General features: G+C 41.1%; 1 protein-coding gene across 1 annotated transcript in view; it reads right to left on the bottom strand.

The window, feature by feature from the left end:
- Window positions 1-26,175, bottom strand: part of TXLNB (taxilin beta) — a 269,051-nt gene that overhangs the window by 40,704 nt on the left and 202,172 nt on the right. The window contains exons 5-7 of the mRNA XM_073575698.1: window positions 20,902-21,096; window positions 19,304-19,423; window positions 3,426-3,500 (exon numbers count right to left, since the gene is read on the bottom strand). Of these exons, the coding sequence (XP_073431799.1) occupies window positions 3,426-3,500; window positions 19,304-19,423; window positions 20,902-21,096 (390 nt within the window). The remainder of the gene's footprint in view (window positions 1-3,425; window positions 3,501-19,303; window positions 19,424-20,901; window positions 21,097-26,175) is intronic.

Genomic DNA, 26,175 nt, shown 5'->3' with positions numbered 1-26,175 from the left:
CGTACTCAGGACAAATTGGACCACAACTTTTGGGGTCCAATTTCTCCTGTTACCCTTGGGAAAATAAAAAAATTGGGGACTAAAGATCATGTCTGTGGAAAAAATATGATTTATTAAAATTTCACGCTCGGGCGCTATAAACTTCTGTGAAGCACTTGGGGGTTCAATGTGCTCACCACACATCTAGATAAGTTCCTTGGGGGGTCTAGTTTCCAAAATGGGATCACTTGTGGGGGGTTTCCACTGTTCTGGCACATCAGGGGCTCTCCAAATGCGACATGGCGTCCGATCTCATTTCCAGCCAATTTTGCGTTGAAAAAGTCAAACAGTGCTCTTTCCCTTCAGAGCTCTGCTATGCGCCCAAACAGTGGTTTACCCCCACTTATGGGGTATCAACGTACTCAGGACAAATTGCGCAATAACTTTTGGGGTTATGTTTCCCTTGGGAAAATAAAAATTTGAGGTGAAAAGATCATTTTTGTGGAAAAAATATGATTTTTTAATTTTACGGCTGTACGTTATAAACTTCTGTGAAGCCCTTGGGGGTTCAAAGTTCTCACCACACATCTAGATAGGTTCCCTGGGGGTCTAGTTTCCAAAATGGTGTCATTTCTGGGGAGTTTCCACTGTTTAGGCACATCAGGTGCTCTCCAACTGCGACATGACGTCCGATCTCAATTCCAGCCAATTTTGCGTTGAAAAAGTCAAACTGCGCTACTTCCCTTCCGAGCTCTGCCATGCACCAAAATAGTGGTTCCCCCCACATATGAGGTCTCAGTGTACTCAAAACAATTTGCACAATAACTTTTGCAGTCCAATTTCTCCTGTTACCCTTGGTAAAATAAAAAAAAACTGGACCTGAAGTAATTTTTTTGTGAAAAAAAGTTAAATGTTCATTTTTTTAACATTCAAAAAAATTCATGTGAAGCACATGAAGGGTTAATGAACTTCTTGAATGTGGTTTTGAGCACCTTGAGGGGTGCAGTTTTTAGAATGGTGTCACTCTTGGGTATTTTCTATCCTATAGACCCCTCAAAGTGACTTCAAATATGATGTGGTCCCTAAAAAAATGGTGTTGTATAAATGAGAAATTGCTGGTCAACTTTTAACCCTTATAACTTTCTAACAAAAAAAAATTTTGTTCCAAAATTGTGCTGATGTAAAGTAAACATGTGGGAAATGTTACTTATTAAGTATTTTGTGGGTCATATCTCTGTGATTTAATGGCATGAAAATTCAAAGTTGGAAAATTGCAAAATTTTCAAAATCTTCGCCAAATTTCGTTTTTTTTCACAAGTGAACGCAAGTGATATCAATGAAATTTTACCACTTACATGATGTACAATATGTCATGAGAAAATAATGTCAGAATCACCGGGATCCCTGGAAGCATTCTAGAATTATTACCTCATAAAGGGACAGTGGTCAGAATTGTAAAAATTGGGCTGGTCATTAACATGCAAACCACCCTTGGGGTTAAAGGGGTTAAAAAGCTGACTGACATGATAATGGGAGTTAATAGTTTTGATATGAGGAAGACCACCATTGCACCTCTAGGAGGAAGAATTACCTCAGGGCAGAAACAGAGCACAGTGCTGAAGAAGAACCATTCAGACTTAATAAAACCAGAGGTTGCTCAGATCTGCCTGTTTGCAGGTACATGTAATATGCTGCAGGTGCTGAGGATGTCGCCATGGATCCAAGACAGACCAAGAGTTAAAGGATTTATTTACAGGGAGTTTACTCTCCATGCACGGTGAAGCAATGGGGGGTTAAATCAGGGATGATAATGTCTGTAAAGTGCTGTGGAATTAATGGCGCTACATAAATGAGTAAAATAAATAAATAAAAAAATAAATAAATGAGACAGAGTAAACAGTAAAACAGCAAAACAGACTAAAGAAGGCTATTAAACAGTTATCCAGCATTGAAACAGTTCAACTGGGATTTTTATAAATTATCAGTCTAGGGAAAGCTTGATTGAAGGGGTCTCTTTCTCCCACATTGGCACCGACAACAGCGGCGCTTGCAGTCTCTCCTCTGGATGAAGCTGGGATCTCAGGGGTTACAGTCTTTGTAGTATCTCCTCTGGATGGAGCTGGAACCTCAGGAGTTAAAGCAAGGAGCAGGAAGACGCTGCTGAACTGAGTCTCCCCTGCTCTGAGTCTCTATCTGATATACCGGCTGTCTTTCCACAAGAACGATACTGCGCTTACTTGGAAGTCTCTCTGCCACACTCAGGGGCTCCGGCCTGTCACCGCGGTCACTGGGACTGCGCACTCAGGTCACTGTCTCTGCACTGTCAGGGGGGAAGTCTCCTCTAGTCACGGAGGCTCCCGAGTCCACGTACTCACATACAGCGTTCACTATGTCTCGTACTACAGTCTCAGTCCTCTGATGGGGAGTTCTTTCCCTCTGGGAGCACAGTGCTGCAGCCTGCTCTCTGTCTGGCATGCTCTGCTCTGTCTCTGGTGCGCTTTGCTCTGTCCCTGGCGCGCTCTCCTTTCGCGTCCTTTCCCTGCACAGCTTCCTGTCCAGCACCTCTCCTCCCTTGTCACAGCCCCCCACGGTCACATGGCTCAGTCGGTCCGGGCCTGAATGTCTTCCCCCGGCAACCCTGCTGTCTGGCTAGGTAGTTCCAGAAACGGAGCAGGAAAGATAACCCCTTTTTGACTCTTCTTCCTCTTCACCCCCTTACATACACAGCAATCATCAACCATGAGTGTAATCCTGTACCTCGGTTTCCTGCTATTTGTAAATAATAATTTGCCCCATTACCTTCAGTAAAAAGGCTTCTGTTTTAAATTCTTATGGCTGCTTCATGACTGGGGCTCAAATGCACCAACTACTACCACCATCATCATCTTCTGCCTAGAGGCAGTTACTGTGCAAACATTGTATTGTGGAGTTTCCTGTGTGTGTGTAATTTGAGAAGGAAAGACTCTTCTCCTGACAGAAAGCTTGGCCACCGTGAGATACATCATACCCTGTTAGGAGTACAACCCTCAGCCATATACGACATGAGAACGCCACATAGTAACATACATAATAACATAGTTAGTAAGACCGAAAAAAGACATTAGTCCATCCAGTTCAGCCTATAAAATTCTGTCAGAATAAATCCCCAGATCTATGTCCTTCTAAAGAACCTAACAATAACTGTAAGATACGATATCGTTACGCTCCAGGAAGACATCCAGGCCTCTCTTGAACCCTTCGACTGAGTTCGCCATCACCACCTCCTCAGGCAGGGAATTCCAGATTCTCACTGCCCTAACAGTAAAGAATGCTCATAACACCTTGCCATTTTTTATGTAACAATGATACATGTAGCACAAAAAACAGTTTAAAAAAATAAGCCATTTTTTGATGACACATTTCTTGTGTATAAAAAAATCACCTTCATTTTCTTTTCTGGTATTTACCTGTGTTTTTAATACTGTTTCTTGATCTTTCAGCATTTTGGTCTGTAGCTTCCATTCTGCAGCCTGGGTAAGCAACTGGAACAAAGATATAATATGATTTAGATGACAAAAACTTGAAACATTTTTTCTTAATAATGATCCAATAGTTGGGGAAGAGCGAGAAGTTAAAGGGGTTGTCCAACCTTAGCAAAATGTGAGGGAAGAAGGTCCTCATCTTAAGGTGTCTGTTTTTTGTTTCATTTTCCAGGTTGTCTGGAAAACATGTTGGCTGTCTGTACATTTTAGCTGTTTTGTCCTGAAAGTACTAGATTGTCAACCTCGACTGATGCTCCTCTCTTATTGCTAGCTCCGGTTCCATTTGTGTCAGCTTCGACACAGTGGGATTTCTCACGTTCATTTTTTCACACAGTCAGTATGTTTTAAGAGGCTTTTGCTATTTAATCTGAGGACAGCATGAGATAGGGTTAAAACAGTGAATTCAAAGATGTGTCACTTATCAGGCTGTGTGCTGTTGTTTACTTACAATGAAGGTTTTATCACCAGGACACTGTCATTGCTGTGAGTAAGCTCCGCTCCCTCATGTGATAAGCAGCTCACTGTCAATAGACAATGTACATACAGCGCCTGGTGTGGGCAGGATTAGCTTTCTCAGCTCTGCTGCATTCTACATCTGAAAACTCTGATTGCATTGGAACTGCTGCACCCAGTAATCAAAGAGATACATCGTTGGATTCAGCTTCTCTTTGCCTACATCAGGCGGCTCTCAGATGATGTAGCAGAAACCAGCTGACAGATTCCTTATAAAGTGAATCTTTCAGCTGATTCATACTGCCCAAATCGCTTAAAGTTGTAATCCTGGACAACAATTTTAAAGTTTAAAGAGGTTGTCCACTACTAAGACAACCCTTTCTTCATCTAAATGTTTGGTCCTGATAAAATAAAAAGCTTATACTCCCCACATGTGTCCTCGCTGTTCCCGCGGTGTTGGCAATCGTGGTCCCAGGGCTTTCATGCTGATGTTTGACATGTGAGTTCTGTGCCCAATGAGCGCTGGCGTAACTGTCTCCACCTTCGGATCAATTGAACATGAAGAGGAAGTCCGGGCTGCAGTTGATCTCTAACTTCCTCTTCATGTTCAATTTGTATGAAGGCGAAGACAGTGTTGCCAGCGCTCATTGGGCACCGGACTCACATATCATAACAGTCGCAGGGGAGCCTCGGGACCATGAGTGCCAACACCGCTGGAACAGTGCCAGCATGGGAGATGAGTATATGCTTTCTAATTTTATTGGGTCCAACCATTTAGATCAAGAAGGGGTTGTACTAGTAGTGGACAACCCCTTTAAGAACAGTCCTACAGATGTGGCCAAATGATTTACTACTGACCCAAATTTTGGTTTTCACACAATTTGCTGCTTCACTGTTTTTAGATTTTTTTGCCAGATGTTTCTATGGTTACTGAAGTACAATATAAGCATTTCACACTTGTATTGACAGATACATCAAATTTATGTAAAAGCTCAATATTTACTATGCTGACTCTTATTTTACAAGGCTTTTCCAATACTCCTTCCCATGCTGGATATCTGCTTGAGGGACAAATCTTGACTGTTGACAACCCATTCTTGTTTAATCAGTGATTGAAGTTTATCACAATTTCTGTGTTTTTTTTTCTCTACCCAATTTTGAAGACTGCCCAAAGATTCTTAACTGCATTGAGATCTGATCATGGACCCAAAAGTTCAATGTTTGGTTTACAGAACCACTTAGTTATCCCTTTTGCCTCTTGACAAAGTGCTCCATCACCCTGAAAAGGGCATTGTTCTTTACGAATTTACTCCTGGATGGTTGGGAGAAGTTGCTCTTGGAGGATGCTTAGATACCATTTATTCATGGTGGGAGTGAGCCAACTCCATAGATGAAAAGTGACCCCAACGCATGAATGGTTTCAGGACTCCTGGTATCATTTCTTCTCCAAACAATAATTGGAGATGATGAAGACCCCTTTAGACTGTTTCGAACAACTGGAAGAATGATTACCTGAAGAAGAATGGGTGAGCGCTATCATGAGTCCTGTGTCATACCAACATGGCATCTTTCAGGTGTGGGGTGGCTTTTCATCCATGTTGTGGGCTCATTCACAATTTTGCCAAAGAACACTGCCAGGAATAAAGAATGATATCTAAGCATCACTGAAGAGCAACTTCTCCCTACAATCCAGCAGCAACTTGGTGATGAACGATGCCTTTTCCAGCATGATGAAGCACCATCTCACAAGGCAAAAGTGATAACTAAGTGGCTCGGAGAACTTAAGATTGACATTTTACATCTATGGCCAGAAAACTCCCCAGATCTCAATCCCATAGAAAACCTGAGATAAATTCTCAAAAAGTTGGACAAACAAAAACAGAAATTATGATAAAGTTCAACCTCTGATTAGTCAAGAATGGTCATCAGTTAGGATGATATCCTGGGCGAATTGCAGGAGTCTTGAAAAATAACGGTTAACCTATAAATATTGAGTCTTTTCATAAACTTGATGTATTTTTCTATATAAGTTTAAAAACTTATGAACTGTTTATAACTGTACGTCAGTAACCATAGACATGGTTTACTAAAAGATCTAAAAACACTGAAGCAGCAAAGTTTATGGAACCCAAAAATTCATGTTAGTCTGAAAGCTTTTGGCCACGACTTTACACACAGCCAAAAGTTATACGTTTAAAATAAAAAAAATATTTATTGACTCCCAACTTTAGCATGTTTTCCATTTATTATATTTACCAGTTTTCTAGTTTTATCTACATTTATACTCATCAATATTGCAAACTGACGTTCTCTTGCGTTATGTAGAAATGTATTCAGTTATAGTCACAAGCTATAAATGTAATATTGAAGTAATACATTTAGGGTTTATATGAGAAATGTAATGATCTATAAACATGTAATGATCTGATGATGTGCACTTTTACTATTAATGTGTCGAGATGCACATTCATCATTGTCACCACCAGGTGGCAGCAATAAATTGACAATGTATTGGTGGTGCTAAGACAATTTGCTGCAGTGCTTTCTGGTTGGAGTGCAGTAATAAAGCGACGCTTTCCATACTGATTGTGAAGACATTATTCATTTTAATAGAGAATAATATTTTACTGGTAATTTTATAATAAATAACTTGTGAATGTAATATTAATTGAACGCAGTTAGAGCAAACTCTTACAAAATGTTTTTCTGTTTTATTGCTGTAGTTTGTATATTGATTAAACAGTTTTGGAACGACGCGTAGAAAAACATGCCAAAATAAATGATTTCAGCAAAAAAAACAAAAAACATAAATACACCTTAACTCAATTTAATGATGTATTGTTGGGCTACAAACCCTAGGATGTCGTGCCAGATACTGGCAGCGCTACTTTTAGTATTTACTTATGCTTCAATTGAAGTGTCTTATTAAGGAAAAATGCAGGGCTATTGCATCCAGTTTTTGGGTTGTAAAAGCAAATGTATATTATAGCATAATAACCATACTATAAGATCAATAATGGCCGCATAATGCAGCTGCATAACTATAGTGGGTGCAGGGGCTGCAGCCTCACCGGGGCCTTTGGGCCTATGGAGGTCCAAAAGGTCCTTTTATAGGAGTGGGAAGCCCAAGGCTGGGGATTTTCATGTTCATACAGCTTTAGAACACTATTAACCTGCAGAAGATTAACCCTATATCTTCAGGTTAGTAGCGTTTTTTTTTTTACATGACAGGTTCCCTTTATTAAAATCACCAGTCTGGGGATGACTATTCTTTTATTAAGTAAAGGGCATCCCCCCCGAGTGGTGATATGTAAAACTGTCACCAGGTTTTTGCTACCCAATCTAAGAGCAATATGATGTACCCTGATTCCAGCGATGTATCACTTACTGAGCTGCTTGCTGTCCTTTTTATAAAATTACCATTTTATCTATTGCAGATCTGCTGAGCTCTGTATGACCACACTCACACAACTGTTTGGTATCCTTCTATGTACACTGTGCATAGGCAGAAAGCTGCCAATCAAAGTTGGGGGTGAAGTTAGACAGAGATCATGAAGATGGAGGACTCATCGGGCAGAAGGTTTTACAAGTTCTCTAGTAATAATCTGCTGCTTACAAGACAGTGATTTTATCAAAACTACAGCAAGTAATCAAGTAAGTGACACATCGCTTGATCAGGGTCTCTGTCTCTACATTATGCTGCTCTCCGATTAGATGGTAAAAACCAACGGACAGATTCTCTTTGAGTCAGCTGTGTAACCAACGCGATCGAAGCAATCACCACTTTGATGGGTTCTGGCAGTTGAGGTGACTGCCGACGCCAGCAAATACATCAGCTGGATGTACATCTTCAGACGCACATTCAGTTGAAGTGTATTGCGACACACAGAGCCATTGGTTCGTGCGCGGCAGTACATACTGCCGGCCAATCAGAGGCCAGCATCTGAGGTCAGCATGCACATGACTGGGGGCGCACAGCAGTGGATGGACAGCACAAGGATGACATTCATGCGCTGTGAATTTTGCATGCCTGTTTGCATTTAATATACTAGATTTAGTCACTGAGGTTCATTATTTTAAACCTTTACATTTTACTGATTTTTTAAATAAAAGCAATTGTGGAAAATGTAAAACTAATCAAAACTTTTCACTTGGAATTTTTTCTTGCATTTTAACTTAGCACTTAGATCAAAATGTAATGTCCCTGGGTATGGGACCTTAGAGAATAAATATTATGAGCAAGTTTTTTTTTCCACAATATGATATTAATTTTTAAAGTCACCATAATTTTTGTTGGAGAAAGGAAAAAAGTTTTTTTTTATTTATTTTATGATTTTTACTGTATAGTATGAATAATATGTTAAAAGGAATTTGTCAGGACAGAATGACAGTTGAAACACAGTACAGGAACTCGGTGCATCATGGCGGGACCAAACATTTAGGTGCACCTTCTCACCTACTTCTACCTCTAGCTCCACACCCCTTTTCTTTGATTGACAGCTCCGACTTTATAGAGCCATGGAAGGGCAGAGATACAGTAGATGGAAAACAAGTAGGTGGAAATGTGCCCCTAAATGTCAGGCCATATCAAGGATCTACTGTCCATTTTTTGTGCTGACGGAGTTGTATAATTTCTGTGGCTTTTAATTTTAATTAGTACCACTTTTTGGTGTATACGGCTTTTAGATAATTTTTTAATCACGTTTTAGTGAGGCGGAATGAACAGAGAACAGCCATAATAGCATTATTTTCATTTTTTTAAGTGTTTCTCATGCATGATAATTAATTGCTCAATTTTATAGTATGGGTTTTTACTGATTTGTCTGTGATAGTAACATGTAACTTTTAACTTCTACTCTTCTGGATAATAAACAGTGTGGAGGGGAAAATTGTGCTTTGAATATGTTTAATTAATTTTTTTACAATTTTTCGGAGCATTTTATTTTATATTTTTTACTCCATTATGTTACTTGCCCCCTTAATCCTTAGATTTTTTCTATAATACATTGTGGTGCTTCTTTATTTCTGTTGTGACAAAGTCACTGGTAAAGTACTGGATGGGAGGTATGTGTCACTACGCTTAATGGCGTCTGTGATGTGAAACCCAGAATATTTTCCTCCAGCACATTAATTGTTGAGAGGATTAAGCGAAGTTGCATAAATGGTCTGTTTTTTATGTAGACATCAATAGAGTGGGTGAGAGGATGTCCACCTCATCTCCACCTGCAGAGCCGGTGTGAGGGGAGCCAGGGCCATAGTCGTGGCTGACATAGACTGCTCAATCACGCCCTGGCCTCCCACCACATGTATATAATGTACCCTTTATAGCATACCTTCCTTTACGCCTTCTGAACCATCAGAGTCCTCTCTGTTCTGTTGTGGGTTCACTCCTGACGGTTTCATACAGAGAGAGACCAAGTCCAGTTTCAACTTGTAACAGACAACTTTACTTGAATCCATTCTCAGCACGTCAAGCTCAGTTACAGCAAAATCAAAGGGAACATCACAGTACACATCCTTGTCTATTTCTGTGCTTTCCCTCACTTGTTCTAGAATGTTCCCGGGTTGTACCGACTCGTCCGGTACCGCTGCGTTCCTTCTGTCCAGCTTAACTACCTTCAGGAGTTCCCCTGGCTGTTTCACCCAGACATAAGGGCATCTGCCCACATAGTCAGCTGCCACATCTTGGTGCTGCCCTGCATTTCTCTGCTGCTGTGACCTTCGGTTCCCAATCCCTGGCTGACTGGACTCCTATCTTAAACGTTTCATATCAACTCTGTTACCCGGGCTCTAAGGCCCTGCTGAACTGTCTGGGCTCCCTGGCCCTACTGCCTAAAATGCCAGGAACTTGCTGGCTTACCCACAGTTGGCCCCTCCTGTTAACTGTTACCTATCCTAATCTAAGTGTGCTAAAATGCCCCCCTCTAGTAGGCTAACTAAATTACTACGCTTTCCCTGAACAATCATATACATATAGCAATAAGTACATAACATTATTTACAAAATAAGACATTCAGAACTGGGACCTGTTTATTCAAGGTCACAGACTTGAGACATTGGAAAATTCGCAAGTTGCCATGACACAAAGTTCGAACGCTGTACTAGACACTTTAAAGGTCCATGAAATCCAACTACATACAATTCACACGGTGTTAGAGGATCATGAAAACAGAGAACGTCGTAACAACGTAAGAGTTAAAGGCCTTCCTGAAACAGTGGCCTTTGAGGCGTTATGGAAAGCAACACAAGAGATATTCAAAGGTCTACTTAATGAATCAGATCCACAGGAAATCGAACTGGTGAGAGTACACAGAGCACTACGTCCGAGGCCTTCTCAAGGGGAAACTCCACGAGATGTGATCTGTCGCTTCCTCGATTACCGAGTAAAAGACTTAGTTCTCCGCAGAGCGCGGGAGGCGCAGGAGATCTTGTATGAAGGCTCACAAATTAAACTTTTCCAGGATTTATCAGCTAACACTCTCAGAAAGCGGAGGATTTTGAAACCATTCACTGAAGCATTGATAAAAAAGGCATCCGTTTTAGATGGTTGTTCCCGTTTGGAGTACATATAACAAAAGGAGACAAAAGTATTCAAGCAAGAACATCACAAGACATCAAAGAGGCATGTGAATCCTTGGGGATTGAGCTGGAGGCTTACCCAGACCTGGAGCCCTTCCATTCGGCGACCCTATTGCACCCGCTACCAGATATCCCGGCGTGGCAGATAGCCCTGATGCCAAAATCACAAAGGCTGAAAAGGAAGCTAACAAAGACCTCGCCTCCTAAGGACTCCAGAGACACTACTTGATCTTTAAGTTAGACCTAGATTTTGCAGTTAAATTTTCTTGGTGTCTACCCCAGCTGGGGTATCGAATATGGTTGAAGCAAATTTGATGGGGTTGGCGTGCTTTTCCAAATATGGGTAAGCACTGCTGCCACATCTATCCAATAATTCGTTATAAGGTTTTAACCTAGATCTAGTTACAGCCCAAACTGGGCAATCTCCTAGAATGGAGCATTTCATATTTCATATTTAGTTTATAAGGTTGATTGGAATTTTCCTCAAGCTGGCACTCTATGAAACAATGTCAGTAGGTAACTATGGTACGTTGGCATATTGGTCAATGATATTGTGCAACATAATAACATGGATGGTGTTAATATTGTGTTCTCCCCCTCTTCACTTTTTTGTTTCCTCTACCCTTTTCTCTCTCTCGTCTGCTCTACTTGACCTAGATCCCCTCTCCACCCCCATGGGCACAGGGATTCGTCTCCGTCGTGAGCTGCAAGGATACTACTGTGTACAGAAACATGATGGATACGGATAAGGTACACACCTTTATCTCTTTTAACGCACATGGGCTGAATTCTCCAAACACTAGACGCCACACATTACAACTATTCAAAAAACAGCAGGCAGCGGTATTGCTTATCCAGGAAACGCACTTCAAACCGGATAAATTGCCCTCCTTTGAAAGCTCGGTATATGATAAATGGTTTCATGCGACAACCACCCAATCCGGTTCCAGAGGGGTTTCAATAGCAGTGGCAAGGGGAGTGCCCTTCCAGTTAAGAGAAACTATGGCGGACCCTCAGGGTCGCTACATCTTTGTTAAAGGTCTACTAAATGGTGCCCTTGTAACATTGTGCAGTCTATACGCACCAAATAAAAAACTATTGAGATGGGTACTCTCAACACTGAGAAAAATTGATGGCTTTAGAGAGGGTGCATTGATAGTGGGTGGGGACTTGAATGTTGCATTAGAGCCTTTGCTAGACACGACCAAACAGAAAAGTTCGCTCTCACCTAAAGATCTATACAGAATAAAGTCACAATTGGGATCTCTACAATTGATTGACACATGGAGATATCTAAACCCCTCTGACCGAGACTACACCTTCTACTCACACCCTCATAAATCTCACCACCGCTTAGACTATATTTTTATATCCAGTAAAATGCTCGCCAATACACAACAGGCGAAAATAATCCCGAATATTTACTCCGATCACTCTGCTGTTTTGTTAAAACTCTCACTATCTAAAGCCTTTCCCCGACATAGAGTATGGCGGCTCAATGAGTCAGTACTTGGAAGTACCGAGGTACAGAAGCGTATAAACAAAGTGCTATCCCAATATTTTGAGCAAAATGCTTCACCAGAAATTTCCTCACAAATACTATGGGAAGCACATAAGTCAGTTGTCAGAGGGGAGATGATATCTATCACTTCCTTTCTAAATAAACTTCAACAAAAAGAAATCCAGGATCTTTATGATAGTATATCACAGCTGGAGCTTACACATAAACATAAAATAGATCAACATAGCTTAGAGAAGCTACAACAAAAAAGACAACAACTTAAAGACTTATTAAACTCGAGATCTGCTAAGCTTTATGCAACATGGAAAAACAGAATGTACGTCCATGGAGACAAAGCATCCAAATTAATGTTATCACAACTAAGGAAGCGGCAGTCACGTACGCTGATTAACTCAATCAAGAATGAACAAGGGTTCAGCTCGCAAACTCCTGAGCACATGGAGCGGGCATTCCTTGACTACTATAAGAAATTATATAATCTCCGTCCGGAAGATAACGCCGATTCCGCACTTAAAAGAGGCATGGACACTAGGTCCTTCCTAAACACTTTAGATCTTCCTGTCTTGTCTGATTCCCAAAAACAATATCTTACTAGACCTTTTTCACTGGGGGAGTTGCAGTCCGCCCTGTCAAAGTGCCCGAAGGGGAAAGCACCCGGTCCAGATGGATTCTCAGCACTTTACTATAAATCCTTCTCTGGCCTCCTACTCCCACATTTATTGAACGTCTGCAATGCAGTTTTACAAGGCCACCCATTACCAAACCAAATGCTTACAGCCAGAATATCCCTAATACACAAAGAGGGGAAGGATCCTGAGCTGTGTAGTAGCTATAGGCCAATCTCTCTCCTTAATGTGGACCTAAAACTCCTAGCAGGGCTGATGGCAAAAAGGATGGCCAAGTCATTGCCAAATTTGATTTCCTTAAATCAGACCGGGTTTGTGGGTGGAAGGGAGGGAAGGGATAATGTCCACAAAGTATTACACCTTCTTCAATACGCAAAAAATCGTAAACTCCCATTGATGCTTCTTGGAACAGATGCAGAGAAGGCCTTTGACAGGGTGGACTGGGTATACCTACGGGAAGTGCTGGTCAAGTTTGAGATACCCAAAGCGTTTATAGCAGCCGTAATGGCAATGTACGATAAGCCCAAGGCACATATTAGGATTAACGACTTTATAACAGATGCATTTACTATAAAGAACGGAACAAGACAGGGCTGTCCCCTATCCCCGTTGTTATTTGTGCTAGCAATGGAACCTCTCTTAAGGGCCATACAGGTACATGAGGGAATAGAGGGTATTCGTATCAATAAGACACACTATAAAATAGCGGCATTTGCGGACGATCTCTTAATCTTAATGACTAATCCTTTGCTGGGACTCCCAACATTGATGGATCTCATAGATCAATATAGCAAAATTTCCAATTTTAAAGTAAATATGTCTAAGTCGGAAGCGCTGGACATACATATGTCCCCGAGTAACTTAGCCAAACTAAAAAGTACATACCCATTCACCTGGCCAAAACAATGTATCAAATATTTAGGTGTAAAGATAGGAAGATCGGATAGAGACCTCTTTCAACAGAATATTCCCCCCCTAATTGCCTCAGTAGAAACCACCATGAAATCATGGAGGGACTCGTATGTGTCGTGGATGGGAAGGAAAAATTTACTGAAGAGCCTAATCTTACCCAAGTTCATATATGTCTTCCAAATGCTTCCTATAACCATCCCCAAATCGTATCTTCTTAAAATTAATACATTATTCCGCAGATATGTTTGGAAAAAACAGAAGCCCCGATTAGCATACAGAACATTAACATTAAACAAGTCGAGGGGTGGGATGGGTGCACCAGACATAGTAAGGTACTACCAAGCGACAATGCTTACTAGAGTGGTAGACCTGTTGCGGTCTCCTAACAATAAGCAATGGATTGAGGTGGAGGAAGCACTAGCACCTTATCCCCTGAGATCCACCTTTTTGGCGTATCCTTGTAAAAACATAAACAAAAATCTACCTAATATACACACCAAAGCTACCTTAAAATTGTGGAAGGGATTGGTGAAAACTCTAGTTCCCCCTTTGTCCCCCTTACTCAAGTTGGCAGATATAATGCCACACGCATCTTATTCCCGAGACAAAGATCTAATCAAACCCGGCTCCCTGGCAAATGTAGCGGTTGATGAACTATTGATGGATGGGACACTCCCCTCCTTTCAGGAACTGAAGAAACAACCAGGGCTTTCCAGCTTGACCTTTATACAATTCGGCTCTATAAGAGACTCCTTGGCACAGTATCTTTTAGGAGCAGACGTTACCCGCCCACTGACTGCATTTGAGACTCTCTGTGCAACAAAGGATAAACCCAAAAAGATAATGTCGTCCATTTACCAGATTTTAAATATAACTGACTGTTGCCTCAAAAGAGCCTATATAACAAATTGGGAAAAGGATTTGGGATACAAGTTTACCCCAAACCAAATATCACACATTTATAATTCTTCTCATGGCCCGTCACAGTGTGTTAGAGCACAAGAGAATTCTTTTAAAATAGTCGCCAGATGGTATATTACACCAAAGCAGAACACTCATTGGCGGATGGGGTCTTCTGTTAGGTGCTGGAGATGCTGGGACTCGGAGGGAACATACTTACATATGTGGTGGTCCTGTCGACCCCTGCTGCAGTTCTGGCGCCTAGTAGAGGATTATATCGGGGAAATTGTGGGCAAAAAGCTTACATTGACACCGGAGATAGTGCTCTTAAATTTTCTGACACCGACTGGACATAAGAATACCGCTCTGTTGACTCAACACATTCTTTCAGCAGCAAAACTTTTAATACCTATGAACTGGAAGACAACTACTACTCCATCTATATCCCAATTGCAAGAGAAGGTAGATATGCTATATCAAGTAGCCAAACTGGCTGCCTTGGTGAATGGCTCACTTTCAGCTTTTGAAGAGTATGGCACCCATGGACCCGATTCAGATCCATTAGTAAAAATAAATAAGGCTATAGTGGCCTCCTTGTTCGGCTTTATCAGAGTAGACGAAGCCCTTGTTGCCTAGTGTTCCCCTCTCCCCCCCTCCCCTTGCTTCCCCTATATTCCACCCCTATCTTCCAACTTCCTCTTTTCACTACTTGACCTTCTGTCCCTTTATTCCCTATACTGTTTTTTTCTTTTTTGTTCTTTTTCATCTTTGTTTGAAATCATGGCATATGTGATGTAGCAAGGACGTGTGGATGGAAAGAACCCAGATTTGAACCCAGATATTCTTGCTACTGGAAGTTCCTTTTAGGCTGTTGTTGTCCTTAAACCTCTGTATATCAATAGTTTTTGCCATGTATTGATATTTCAAACCATTTGTTTAACTCCCGAAAAGTGGAATTTGTAGGTTATATAATACTTTCGTAAGCTACTTTGTTGATTGCTTTCTTTCTGATGTAACTTGCAGATTTCAATAAATAAAACATTAAAACAAACAGAACTGGGACCTGTTTAAAGCATTAAACAGTTTATGTGACCCCTTACACTGGCACCGCCATATGCTGACAAGACCTATGTGATGTCACAGTCATGTGGGAAGAGTCACATGGTCAGAGGCTTAAATAGTTGGGCTCCAGAAGCAGTTTTTGTTCAGCAGGACTTGAGAGAGGCTCTCCAGTGGTTTGTGTCCTGAGGAGCAAAGACTGAACCTGTGTTGCAGCAGAGCGGGCTGCTACCCACACACGTATGGACTCTGTTACAGCATTTTATTTTTGTTGTTTTCCTTTTTTTGCCTGAAGGGCTGTGTTTACTTTCCCCTTCTTGTTGGTTTATGCTGCCATATAATAAAGTAACTGAAGATTTAAAGAGACAGTGTTCCTGTTTTTTTACCTCTTTGTACCACCGAGTGAGTTGAACTACTACATTGTACATAATGAATGACAATCTAACACTGACAGGCTGCCTGTTAGGTCTTGTATAGGCGAAGACTAATAGGATGCATTACATGGCAGACTGCTTTGCCGAGGTGCCGATGGGTTTGCAGAGGGAACTTTCTGCATAAAATCACTTACGTGCCATAATAAGAATTGACTGTACCATCTGAGGAGTTAAGTGGCTGAAGTCAAAGTTATCTCAGAACCATGCTATTCTACGAGGCTGCCAGCTGTATATTATAGCTGACATTCCCAGCCAATGACGCAATCACAGATTTTAAGCAGGGTTCTTCCTTGTGCCATAATTTTATGGCCTGATTTAGGAACTACATGATCCTCACAACATACTGTTTTAGCTCAGTTGAAGAAAGTATTAAACATTATGAAATACATACAGTATATTATGTTAGGTAGTTACAAACATTTGACTGGTATTATTGTTGCACTGAAGTGCCAAGTTTCCACCAGTAACAATGACCTTGGGGGCCTACTATTCATCTACATGCAAATTTTACATTACCTTCATTCAAAGTTTGTTCTATGCTTCTATATAATATTATACTGGGTGGTTTGATGAATGATTATATCCTGATTTTATCTGTACAGTATAGAGTGTATTGTGCCAACTATTGCTCATACAGAGCAGCTCGAGCCAGCACAGGGGCCCACCGGGGGATTCACCTGGTATCCTGTGGGCCAGCCAGAGCCAGACTGGTATTGTATCTTCATGGAAGAAAAAAGTAGACTCATCTGTGATATATAGCTAATGGGAATATACAATATGGAATAATCAAGTACATGGATTTGTGCAGTCATAGGCACTGTATTGTTTGCAAATTATGGTCTCAAATCTAAAACAAAAATCTTAGGAAATGACTGCATTATAAAATATGTTTTTCTTTGCATCAGTATACAGTATTTATTAATAGTCAAATATATATAGAGGAATATTTTTATTTCGTCGTATGTTTTCTATGTTATTTAATATCATTTTGGTCAATAGAAACAACACTTGAGCTAAAAGAACATTATGTTTTAATAAGCATCTGGGTAGGAATTGTAAAACTAAGCAATAATAAATAGAAGTTGCAGCTGCCAAGTAATAGAGAAAGACAGGAAAGTGGAACAGCTGCCTCCTTAATCAAATTGTTTAGGAAGAGTATATGGATAGCTGGTATAGACAGATGGCAATGCCTGAGGGATGTGTCTAGCTGGATAAAAATATGATGATCTTGAGCTGCTAGTGTTGCTATCTTCAATTACTAAAGAGAAATAACACACTTATTTTATTCTATAACAGCATCATCATTTATATGGAGGTTTACTCTGTTAGGATTGTGAAAGACATCATGTGATGGCTGGTACATGTATCCCGTATCAATAACATCAGTAGGTCAGCCATCCGGTGCCAACAACATGTTGGCCTGGAATAGGGAGACAGAACGGTACAACATGACCCAACCGATGTATCTCTCTTCATCTGTTCTCTTCTTGTAATGTCGGCAAAACCACTATCACACTTTATATCATAGCATTCCCTCAGGATCTGTAATAGACATTCTTAAAGGGACAATTTGTTTTTATTTTACCAAATGTGTTGGGGATATAATTTTGTGAGACTTATTAGCTCAGCCTTCTTCACAGACTATCCAGATCACCAGTCCACAAAATGGCTCCTAATGTATGGTCATGTGACCAGACCTGTCCATCAAGATCTTCCAATTCAAAAACTCTTCATATTAGAAATCTACTTTACAATTGGAGGATACTGATGACCATGTCTGGTCACATGTTCTTCCATCAGCTGGTATTTTGTGGACAGGAGATCTGTACATTATATGAGGAAAGCATTAATGAGTATAGGAAAGGAACCTGTAATACTTTTAGATTAAGTGCATCACAATCAAGACAGACACATTTATTGAAATACATTAAAATGGAAAACCCCTCTAAGGCTATACATATGGAGAGAAACCATACGACTTCTATAAGGACCTAGCCCTAGTTGATGCTGAATCCTTTGCTACAAGGTGGTGGTAACCTGTATCAGGCAGGGGTCACAGGACCATTTTTGTCTCATCCCAGAAAATTGGTCTCATTGTGCTAATCACACTCTGATAAGAATCTGATCAGAGTTTCATCAGATTGTAATCTGATTTTCTTGGAAGTGGAGAGGGGTCCAATTTTTCGGCACGGATCCATAGACACTAAAGGCCAAACGCGATCCGATAACTGAATGCAACTCATGCATACTGTAATTTGTTTCTCAGACCAACTCGGTCCGAGGAAAAAATCAGACATGCACTGCCCCATAGAATTACATGGGGACAAGTGGTGTCCATCAAAACGGAGAGCAATCGTCTGATCTTTACAGTCATGTGCACAAGGCCTTAGACTGCATTATTAGCAAACAAGAGGCAATTTGGGCCAAGAGGGGATCAAAAGGAAAAAAATGCCACGACTTTCCGTCCTAGTTGGTAAACATTGGCACCATAAAGGGTACCCATTGTGATATTTTCTATAGATTCACCTTTATTGACTTTGTACAGAATTGGTCTTGTTATTTACATTTCTAACGACCTATTTTAAAGCATTGTTAGCTTACATCAGTGTGCCAATCATCTAGTGCCAAATGTACATTCTACACTACATGAATGTATAAGCCATAGTTTGAAATAAAAGACATACAGCTGATCTATCAGTCACAATGAAAGACATTCTGTAACATAGTATGTATTTTGCCACACCTCTGTAGCCCTTCTAATAAACTCCCATGCGGAGTGCAGAAGTTTACGATATGACCACCGAATGGTAAATCTTTACCGATCGGCAGTTGTTTAAATACCTGCTTACACAGTTAGATCAAAGCAATTAATGCAACCTGAGCGATCTGTAGTAGATCGTTCTGTGCTCATAGGCTGCTGTGGTTCTAGGCAGTGGGACTAATGTTTACACAGGATGATGCACCGCTGAGAATGATGATTTTGATGCCATACAAAACATCACCCTATGAACAAGCGTTTTGCTCATCGATTGGATGATCGGCAGCCTGTTTATACTGCAAGATAATTGTGAAATGAGAGTTCTTAAAAGCTATTAGGCTATATTACGTTATCTATGTCAGCCTTACAATAAGGAAGATGCCATTTATGTGTCACATGGCTCCTTGGATTATTGTTTTAGTATCCTGAGAGTGAGATGAGTAGGGAATTGCTTTATTTTTCAGTGAACTTTGATATGAGGTTTTCATAAGCGAAGTGATAAGTCTTTTCTGTTGTGCTTTGATTGTGGATTAGATAGGCAAGATATTGACCACACTTACAAATTCTTTCTCTCGCTTATGCTTTTCCTCAGCTTCTTTCATCAGCTCTTGGGCCTGCTCTAGCCTGGCATCCACTAACTTCTGTTGGAGCTCTCTTTGTTTAAACATTTGATCCAGATGCTACGAAAATATAAAAAAGATGTTATTATATAATATCAGAAAGCTTTCAAATATTCACCCATCCTCCAAGAAATCCATTCCAGTACTGCTTTAATAAGGCTTGATATCTCTCCTGCCCTTTATAATACCCATTACCATCTCAAGGGCCCACAGGATGGCTTTTTTTTTAATTGTCTTGTTTTCTTACCATTCTTCTACGTCTTACTCAGTAACTTTCATTTAGTTTTTCTAGAATATCATTAATTGAAAATGTTCAAAACAAACTTTAAAAAAAATATCAAAAACTATAGGATTCCAGACCCATCTACTCAGTATTCGGGAACACTGTCCATTTATAAGAACTGTGAGACTCCCAGTCTGAATACAATCTGGAAATACTAGGCTGTAAGTGTAGCTGTAAACTAGAATTATGTCAAAACTTACATAATATTTTAGAAAGCAGAAAAGTATTAATATTCCAGGCATAAATCTTTAGTTATCCTATTACAAGACAGGGGACCGCTGTGGGTCAGGTTCAGTTACAAGGTGAAAAGTGGCCAAAACCTTGGGATTTTCCATCCACTTTACTAATCTCTACGTTTAGGAGGCCTGTCACTGAAATATGCTGCCCTATCTGTTCCTCTCTCCTCCCATTAATCTCCGATTCGATACTGTGCATTGAATGATACATTGTTACCTGTCAATCATTGCTGAGAGAGGAGAAGGAGCAGAGTTCTCTCCTCGCGAATTACTGTGACTCCATGGTATTTTTTGATCATTTCTAGTCATCAAGATGTAGAGCACATTTTGAACTGTTTTAGGCAAATAGGAGAAAGCACCTGTGCCCTTAATATGCCATGACCTATTCTAAGTGATTGGCATTAATGTATTTTCCCGGAAAATCTGGAGTCTAAAATATTTGGATTTACAGTCATATTACATTTTAAAATGTAAAACGCTGAAACATTGACACATCTGTAAAACTGTGTTTTGTAGCAACACTTAGTAGAAAAACAACTAAAAATAATTTTCAAGCAATATGCAATGTTGATGCTAATCCATCAAAATCTCTTTGGATTTTTAGTCATGGTCAGCCAGTTATTTGATATGCTATCAAAACCACAGGCTGACAAATCCTAGATTATTTCCATATGCAAAGGATATTTCTAAAATGCAATAAATAAAAGTAATGTCTAGCAAACGACATCCATTGGGTAATATACATAAACAATTATTTAACAATCTTGTCATATATCAATAGCGGACTGTGTGAGGCGAGCCAGTTACATTCAGTTATTATTCTTCATATGGAAGTCATTTATTTCTATTACACGACTCGCAGTGTTTGGCATAATTGTGTAGTGCACCTGTTGTGATCATAAATCCGGCTATATCCATATAAAACTCCATGTGGATCATAAAGCGTTTTATTGTCTCCCTTTACAGGTTTGCTTGTTTTAAAGGAAGATTGACAGCTTAGGGCAGCTGTTCCACCTTACCTCTTCTCTGACTTCATATTGGCCAACAATGCTCTTGAGTTTCTCTGCCAGCTCCGCATTTTCCTGGCACAGCTTAGTGTTTCTGTCACTTTGCTGCTCTATCTGACTCTGGATTTCTGCCAGTGTTATCTGGAAATGGTTAGTGATTTCTTTCCGTTTCTCTTCATCGTCTCGAGCTCGTTGAATGGTGTCCTCCTAAAATCAACATTTAGAAATTATGTTACTTGGAGATCTAATTGGATATCATTACTGAATATTTATATTTGTACATTAAATTGTAGTTTTCACCCTTATACACCAATTTATTTGCATGTAAATATGTGTCTACGACTTATACTCATTGTTATACTGTATCTGTACTTGTATATGTATTTATGCTACTACTAATATTATTTGTGTTGGGACGTGACAACTCTTTTTTGCACCATGTACCAAAGAACCAAGTATGTCTTAGAAATCACAAGAAAAGGAAACATTTTGTAATAAAACCTTAATGGTGATTTTGGATCCTTAGGTGCAGGACTTGTCAAGCTTTTCCCTTTTGTTTGCGATGTAGACCACTCCTTCTTCCTAATACACAAGCCAGAAGCTTTACCATTCTCTACCATGTTACAGATGTAGTGAAAATTGTCTCTTCAGAGAGGAAGAGGACTAGAACTCTAGTGCCACCTACTGGAAGTAGCAATTCTAAAAGTCAATGTCGATCTTTTTACGAGCCTTAGTTACATGACTTAGGATAAAGGCCAAACCAGAATCTCAATTTGCAGACACTGTGTTTCGGGGTACTGCCCCTCATCGGTGCATAGTGTGAGATCTGGTTTGGCTGTGTGAGAGGCGTCTGACCGATGTCCAAGAAGTATCATTTCTCCTTGCGGAGAATGAAATGCTAAGCATGCCGAGATGAGGAGACTTAAAGCCGCAATGCTCGTTAAAGGGTCGACATTGACTTTTAGGATTGCTAGTCTCCTCATCTCTGCATGCTTAGCATGTCATTCTCCACTAGGAGAAATGATACTTCTTAGATGTAGTGAAGAGACTTTATTAACCACCCCATGGATATACAGACAATATGTAATTACATGTTTGAGTAAGATATTTAGGTTATTTTAGCAGCTTCAGCTCAGCCCACAGCAGCAGGGAGGAAGTGGGTGGCCCTCCCAGGGCTGTGGGGTACTCGGTACTGGGCCGGTGTCAGTAGGATGTGTCACAGCAGCGGTGACCCTATTCTATAACTGTTATTCACTGTCCTATTAAGGGAATAGAAGAATCCAGGATATCTATAAACAGAAAGATAGTGAGGAAACACTTAGCTAGCCTAAATGAATTCAAGTCTCCAGGTCCAGATGAATTACACCCCAGAGTACTGAAGGAGATAGCAGAAGAAATTTTTGAACCCCTCTCTATAATCTTTGAAAATTCTTGGAGAACAGGAGAAGTGCCAGAAGACTGGAGAAGAGCAAATGTTGTTCCTATCTTCAAAAAGGGGAAGAAGGTGGACCCAGGTAACTATAGGCCGGTGAGTCTGACTTCTATACCAGGAAAGATCTTTGAACAAATTATTAAACAACATGTATGTCAATACCTGGATAAGAATGAAGTGATTAAACAGAGTCAGCATGGGTTTGTAACTAATAAGTCATGTCAGACTAACTTAATTTCCTTCTATGACGGTATCACTGATTGGGTGGATCAAGGAAATGCTGTAGATATAGTATATCTTGACTTCAGCAAAGCATTTGACAAAGTCTCTCATACAATCCTTATTGAAAAAATGATTAAGTATGGAATGGACAAGGCAACTGTTAGGTGGATTCATAACTGGCTTAGTGATCGGACCCAAAGAGTGGTCGTAAATGGCTGCACATCCAGTTGGAAGAATGTCTCAAGTGGGGTACCACAGGGCTCTGTCCTGGGCCCTGTATTGTTCAACATCTTTATCAACGATTTAGATGAAGGAATTGAGGGTAAACTGATTAAATTTGCTGATGACACAAAGCTAGGAGGGATAGCTAATACTAGAGAAGAGAGAGAGAGGATTCAAAAAGATTTAAATAAACTGGAGAAGTGGGCAGCAACTAACAGAATGGTTTTTAACAGGGAGAAATGCAAAGTACTACATCTGGGCAATAAAAATGGAAAAAGCATATATAGAATGGGAGGAATAGGGCTAAGTGACAGCACATGTGAAAAAGACTTGGGTATACTAATAGATCACAGACTGAATATGAGTCAACAGTGTGATGCAGCAGCAAAAAAGGCAAATGCAATTCTAGGATGTATTAACAGAAGCATACAGTCTAGATCACGTGAAGTCATTATTTCCCTCTACTCCTCTTTGGTCAGACCTCATCTGGAATATTGTGTCCAGTTTTGGGCACCACATTTTAAAAAAGACATCAACAAACTGGAGCAAGTTCAGAAAAGAGCGACCAGAATGGTGACCGGTCTGCAAACCCTGTCTTATGAGGAAAGGTTGCAGGATTTGGGAATGTTTAGTTTGCAAAAGAGAAGACTGAGAGGAGACTTAATAGCTGTCTACAAATATCTAAAGGGCTGTCACATTGTAGAAGGATCAACTTTATTCTCATTTGCACAAGGAAAGACTAGAAGCAATGGGATGAAACTGAATGGGAGGAGACACAGATTAGATATTAGAAAAAACTTTTTGACAGTTAGAGTGATCAATGAGTGGAACAGGCTGCAACGAGAAGTGGTGAGTTCTCCTTCAATGGAAGTCTTCAAACAGAGGCTGGACAGACATCTGACTGGGATGATTTAGCGAATCCTGCTTTGAGCAGGGGGTTGGACCAGATGGCCCAGGAGGTCCCTTCCAACTCTACGATTCTATGATTCTATGATTCTATGACCCGGACCGTGGCCCTGGGCGCCCAAGTATATGTAGTTAATGGTGAATAGTTCGTGACGCCACCTGTGGTGTTCGGCAAGGGAGGTGTTAAGCCGACGCTGCAAACAAATCCTCTGGGACAGATGGTATGGCGCAGCAAGGATGGTATAGCCCTCCACAGGCAGGGCTGTTGTCCCAGGGCAGTGTAGATGTGGAGACACTTAGATGGTGTAGTGTCCGGCGCAGGGGATGTAGCAGTACTGGAGGACGCAGGAAGGAATGGAGGACACCAGGGCATGTAGTTCCAACGCTTTACTCACAGTTCGTAGTGCCCGCTTCCGTACAGTGTCCTCTGGGTCAGAAACTCAGCCAACCTCCAGGCAAGATGGAAAGCTCCCCTCCATCACTCCACCAACTTATGTGCCTTTCCTGAACGTCTCCTCTATAGCGCCTTTTAGTGTGAAGATCTCCAGTACTGTGGTACTCTGAAGTTCCTCTTTACAGATGTTCCTAACAATTCTACTCATACGACAGACAGCTGTAGCCTGCTTCGGGGACTCCCTTATCCTGAGTCCCGGCTCTCTATTCAATTGCTGTTGTGCCCCAAGTCTTAGATGGGAGTAGTGCATTTACAGCCAACTACTCCACCGGTGTCTGCTGCAGAACCATACCTGTCCATACACCCTCGGGGACCAGGCCCCAGCCTTGCGCTGAGAACCTATAGGCAGGGTTCCTCTTCTAACCCACGTCCTCTCTGTTCTCTCTACTCCTTCGCTCCATACTTGTCTCTCTTTCCTATGGAAGCCTAGGTTACAGTTCTATGTCTTTCTCCTTCTCCTTTCCCATGCCAGCTGGCTCAGATCACTGAGGCAGCTGCAGCACTCCTCCCTCCATCTCTTCTTCCAGGGATCCTCACTCCTGTCCGAGTGACTTCCTACCCGACTGACCTTCTGTCAGACTGACCTGTCATCCTACACTTTCCCACTCTTTTATGTATCTTAACTCCACCCACCTCCCAGCACATCCAGTGTTCCAAGCAGGGAACCACCAAAGGTGCTCTGCTACCCTCCGAGCAAGGAGCCGCAATGTGGTTGTGCAGAACTACCCTGTAGTGTGGGGTACGAGTGTTGGAGTGTGGAAAGGAGTTCCCACCTTACCTGGATGGTGGGTCAATACACCTTGGAGAGAGAGCAAGGTGCAGTACCTCTGTGGCGACTGAGCCTCAGGGGCGCCACATACCCCCCCGTTAACACAGCACGTCCGCGGGCTGCAAGATAAACAAAATTGACAGTACAGGAACATACAAAATTTTGCAATGCTGAATAAACATTTTTTATACTATACTTCCTAATATAGGAGGAACTCATTCTTGAACGTTGCAAACAGCTATCAATTAACTACCTACAATTCTAAGTCAAAAAGTGCAATTCTTCATACTTTATGTAATTCTAAGTGCTATTATCTGTGACTCACTATCACTTCAGTATTCTTCATCTTTCTTTCTCTAGTACACATTTCTTTCTCTTTCTAGTGCACCTTTTCTACTTTCGTTCAAGTGACATTTTCAACTCTTTATTCAAATCTCTCATCTCTGTATCAAAAGCATTCCTAATTCTATATAAAAGCTATCATAATTTACATTATCAAATAATCAACAATTATTCTTGTAAGTGCTGGACACCGCTCCCAGCCGGGATTTCTTGCAGTGTGCTTTGAGGTAGACATCATCTTCGCAGTGTCCTTATGTAAAATCTTGACATTATCTTCGCAAAGTGTCCTTATGTAAAACAAAGAGAGGGCACCTAAAGAGGTGCAACTATTTACAATAACAGTTTTGGATCATACAGCGTCCATGATCTCCTCAGTTCCAAATGTAGAAACGCTGCCAATCAAACCAGGGCAACTTCTGGGAAAAACAAAACCATGATATGCAAACAAAAAGGCACAACGGTGCTAAACAAACCCTCCTGGGTAACGAGAGTTACTGTAAATCTTTAGTGTTGGTCCCCTCCTGGGGTTCTGGAAGCGGATTGGGAACTGCTTCCAGATGTAGTATCTTCATCTTGATTCTGTTGTTGGTTGCTTGCTATAGGGCACTGAAGCTGTGGTAAAGGGAACCCATGATGCATCTCAATGCCCATCAACTGCTCCTCCTCAATAGGTGATTCCGCTGTTCCGGTATGAGGCCTAGCACCGAGGGATTCCGCAGCTTGTCGGCGCTGATAGGCAACCACATGGGGGCTTGGCAGCCAAGGGATCCTGAGATCACTTTCTCAAAGCGACCTAGACTCCTCTATTCCCCGAAGATGTTGAATCGTGCGCGCTTGTGCCAGCCGTACCCTTCTCAGTAGGGACCTCCTCCACCGCCCCATCTCTGACTGACTAGCGTCCCCAGCGGACTCTTCCAACTGCCCCATCTCGAGTTGCCG

This window comes from Dendrobates tinctorius, unplaced genomic scaffold (assembly GCF_039654945.1).
Source record: "Dendrobates tinctorius isolate UK_male_01 unplaced genomic scaffold, ASM3965494v1 ptg000046l, whole genome shotgun sequence".
Lineage (NCBI taxonomy): Eukaryota > Metazoa > Chordata > Amphibia > Anura > Dendrobatidae > Dendrobates > Dendrobates tinctorius.
The sequence above is the reverse complement of the archived record's forward strand: the minus strand, read 5'-3'. Positions and strand labels throughout refer to the sequence as shown.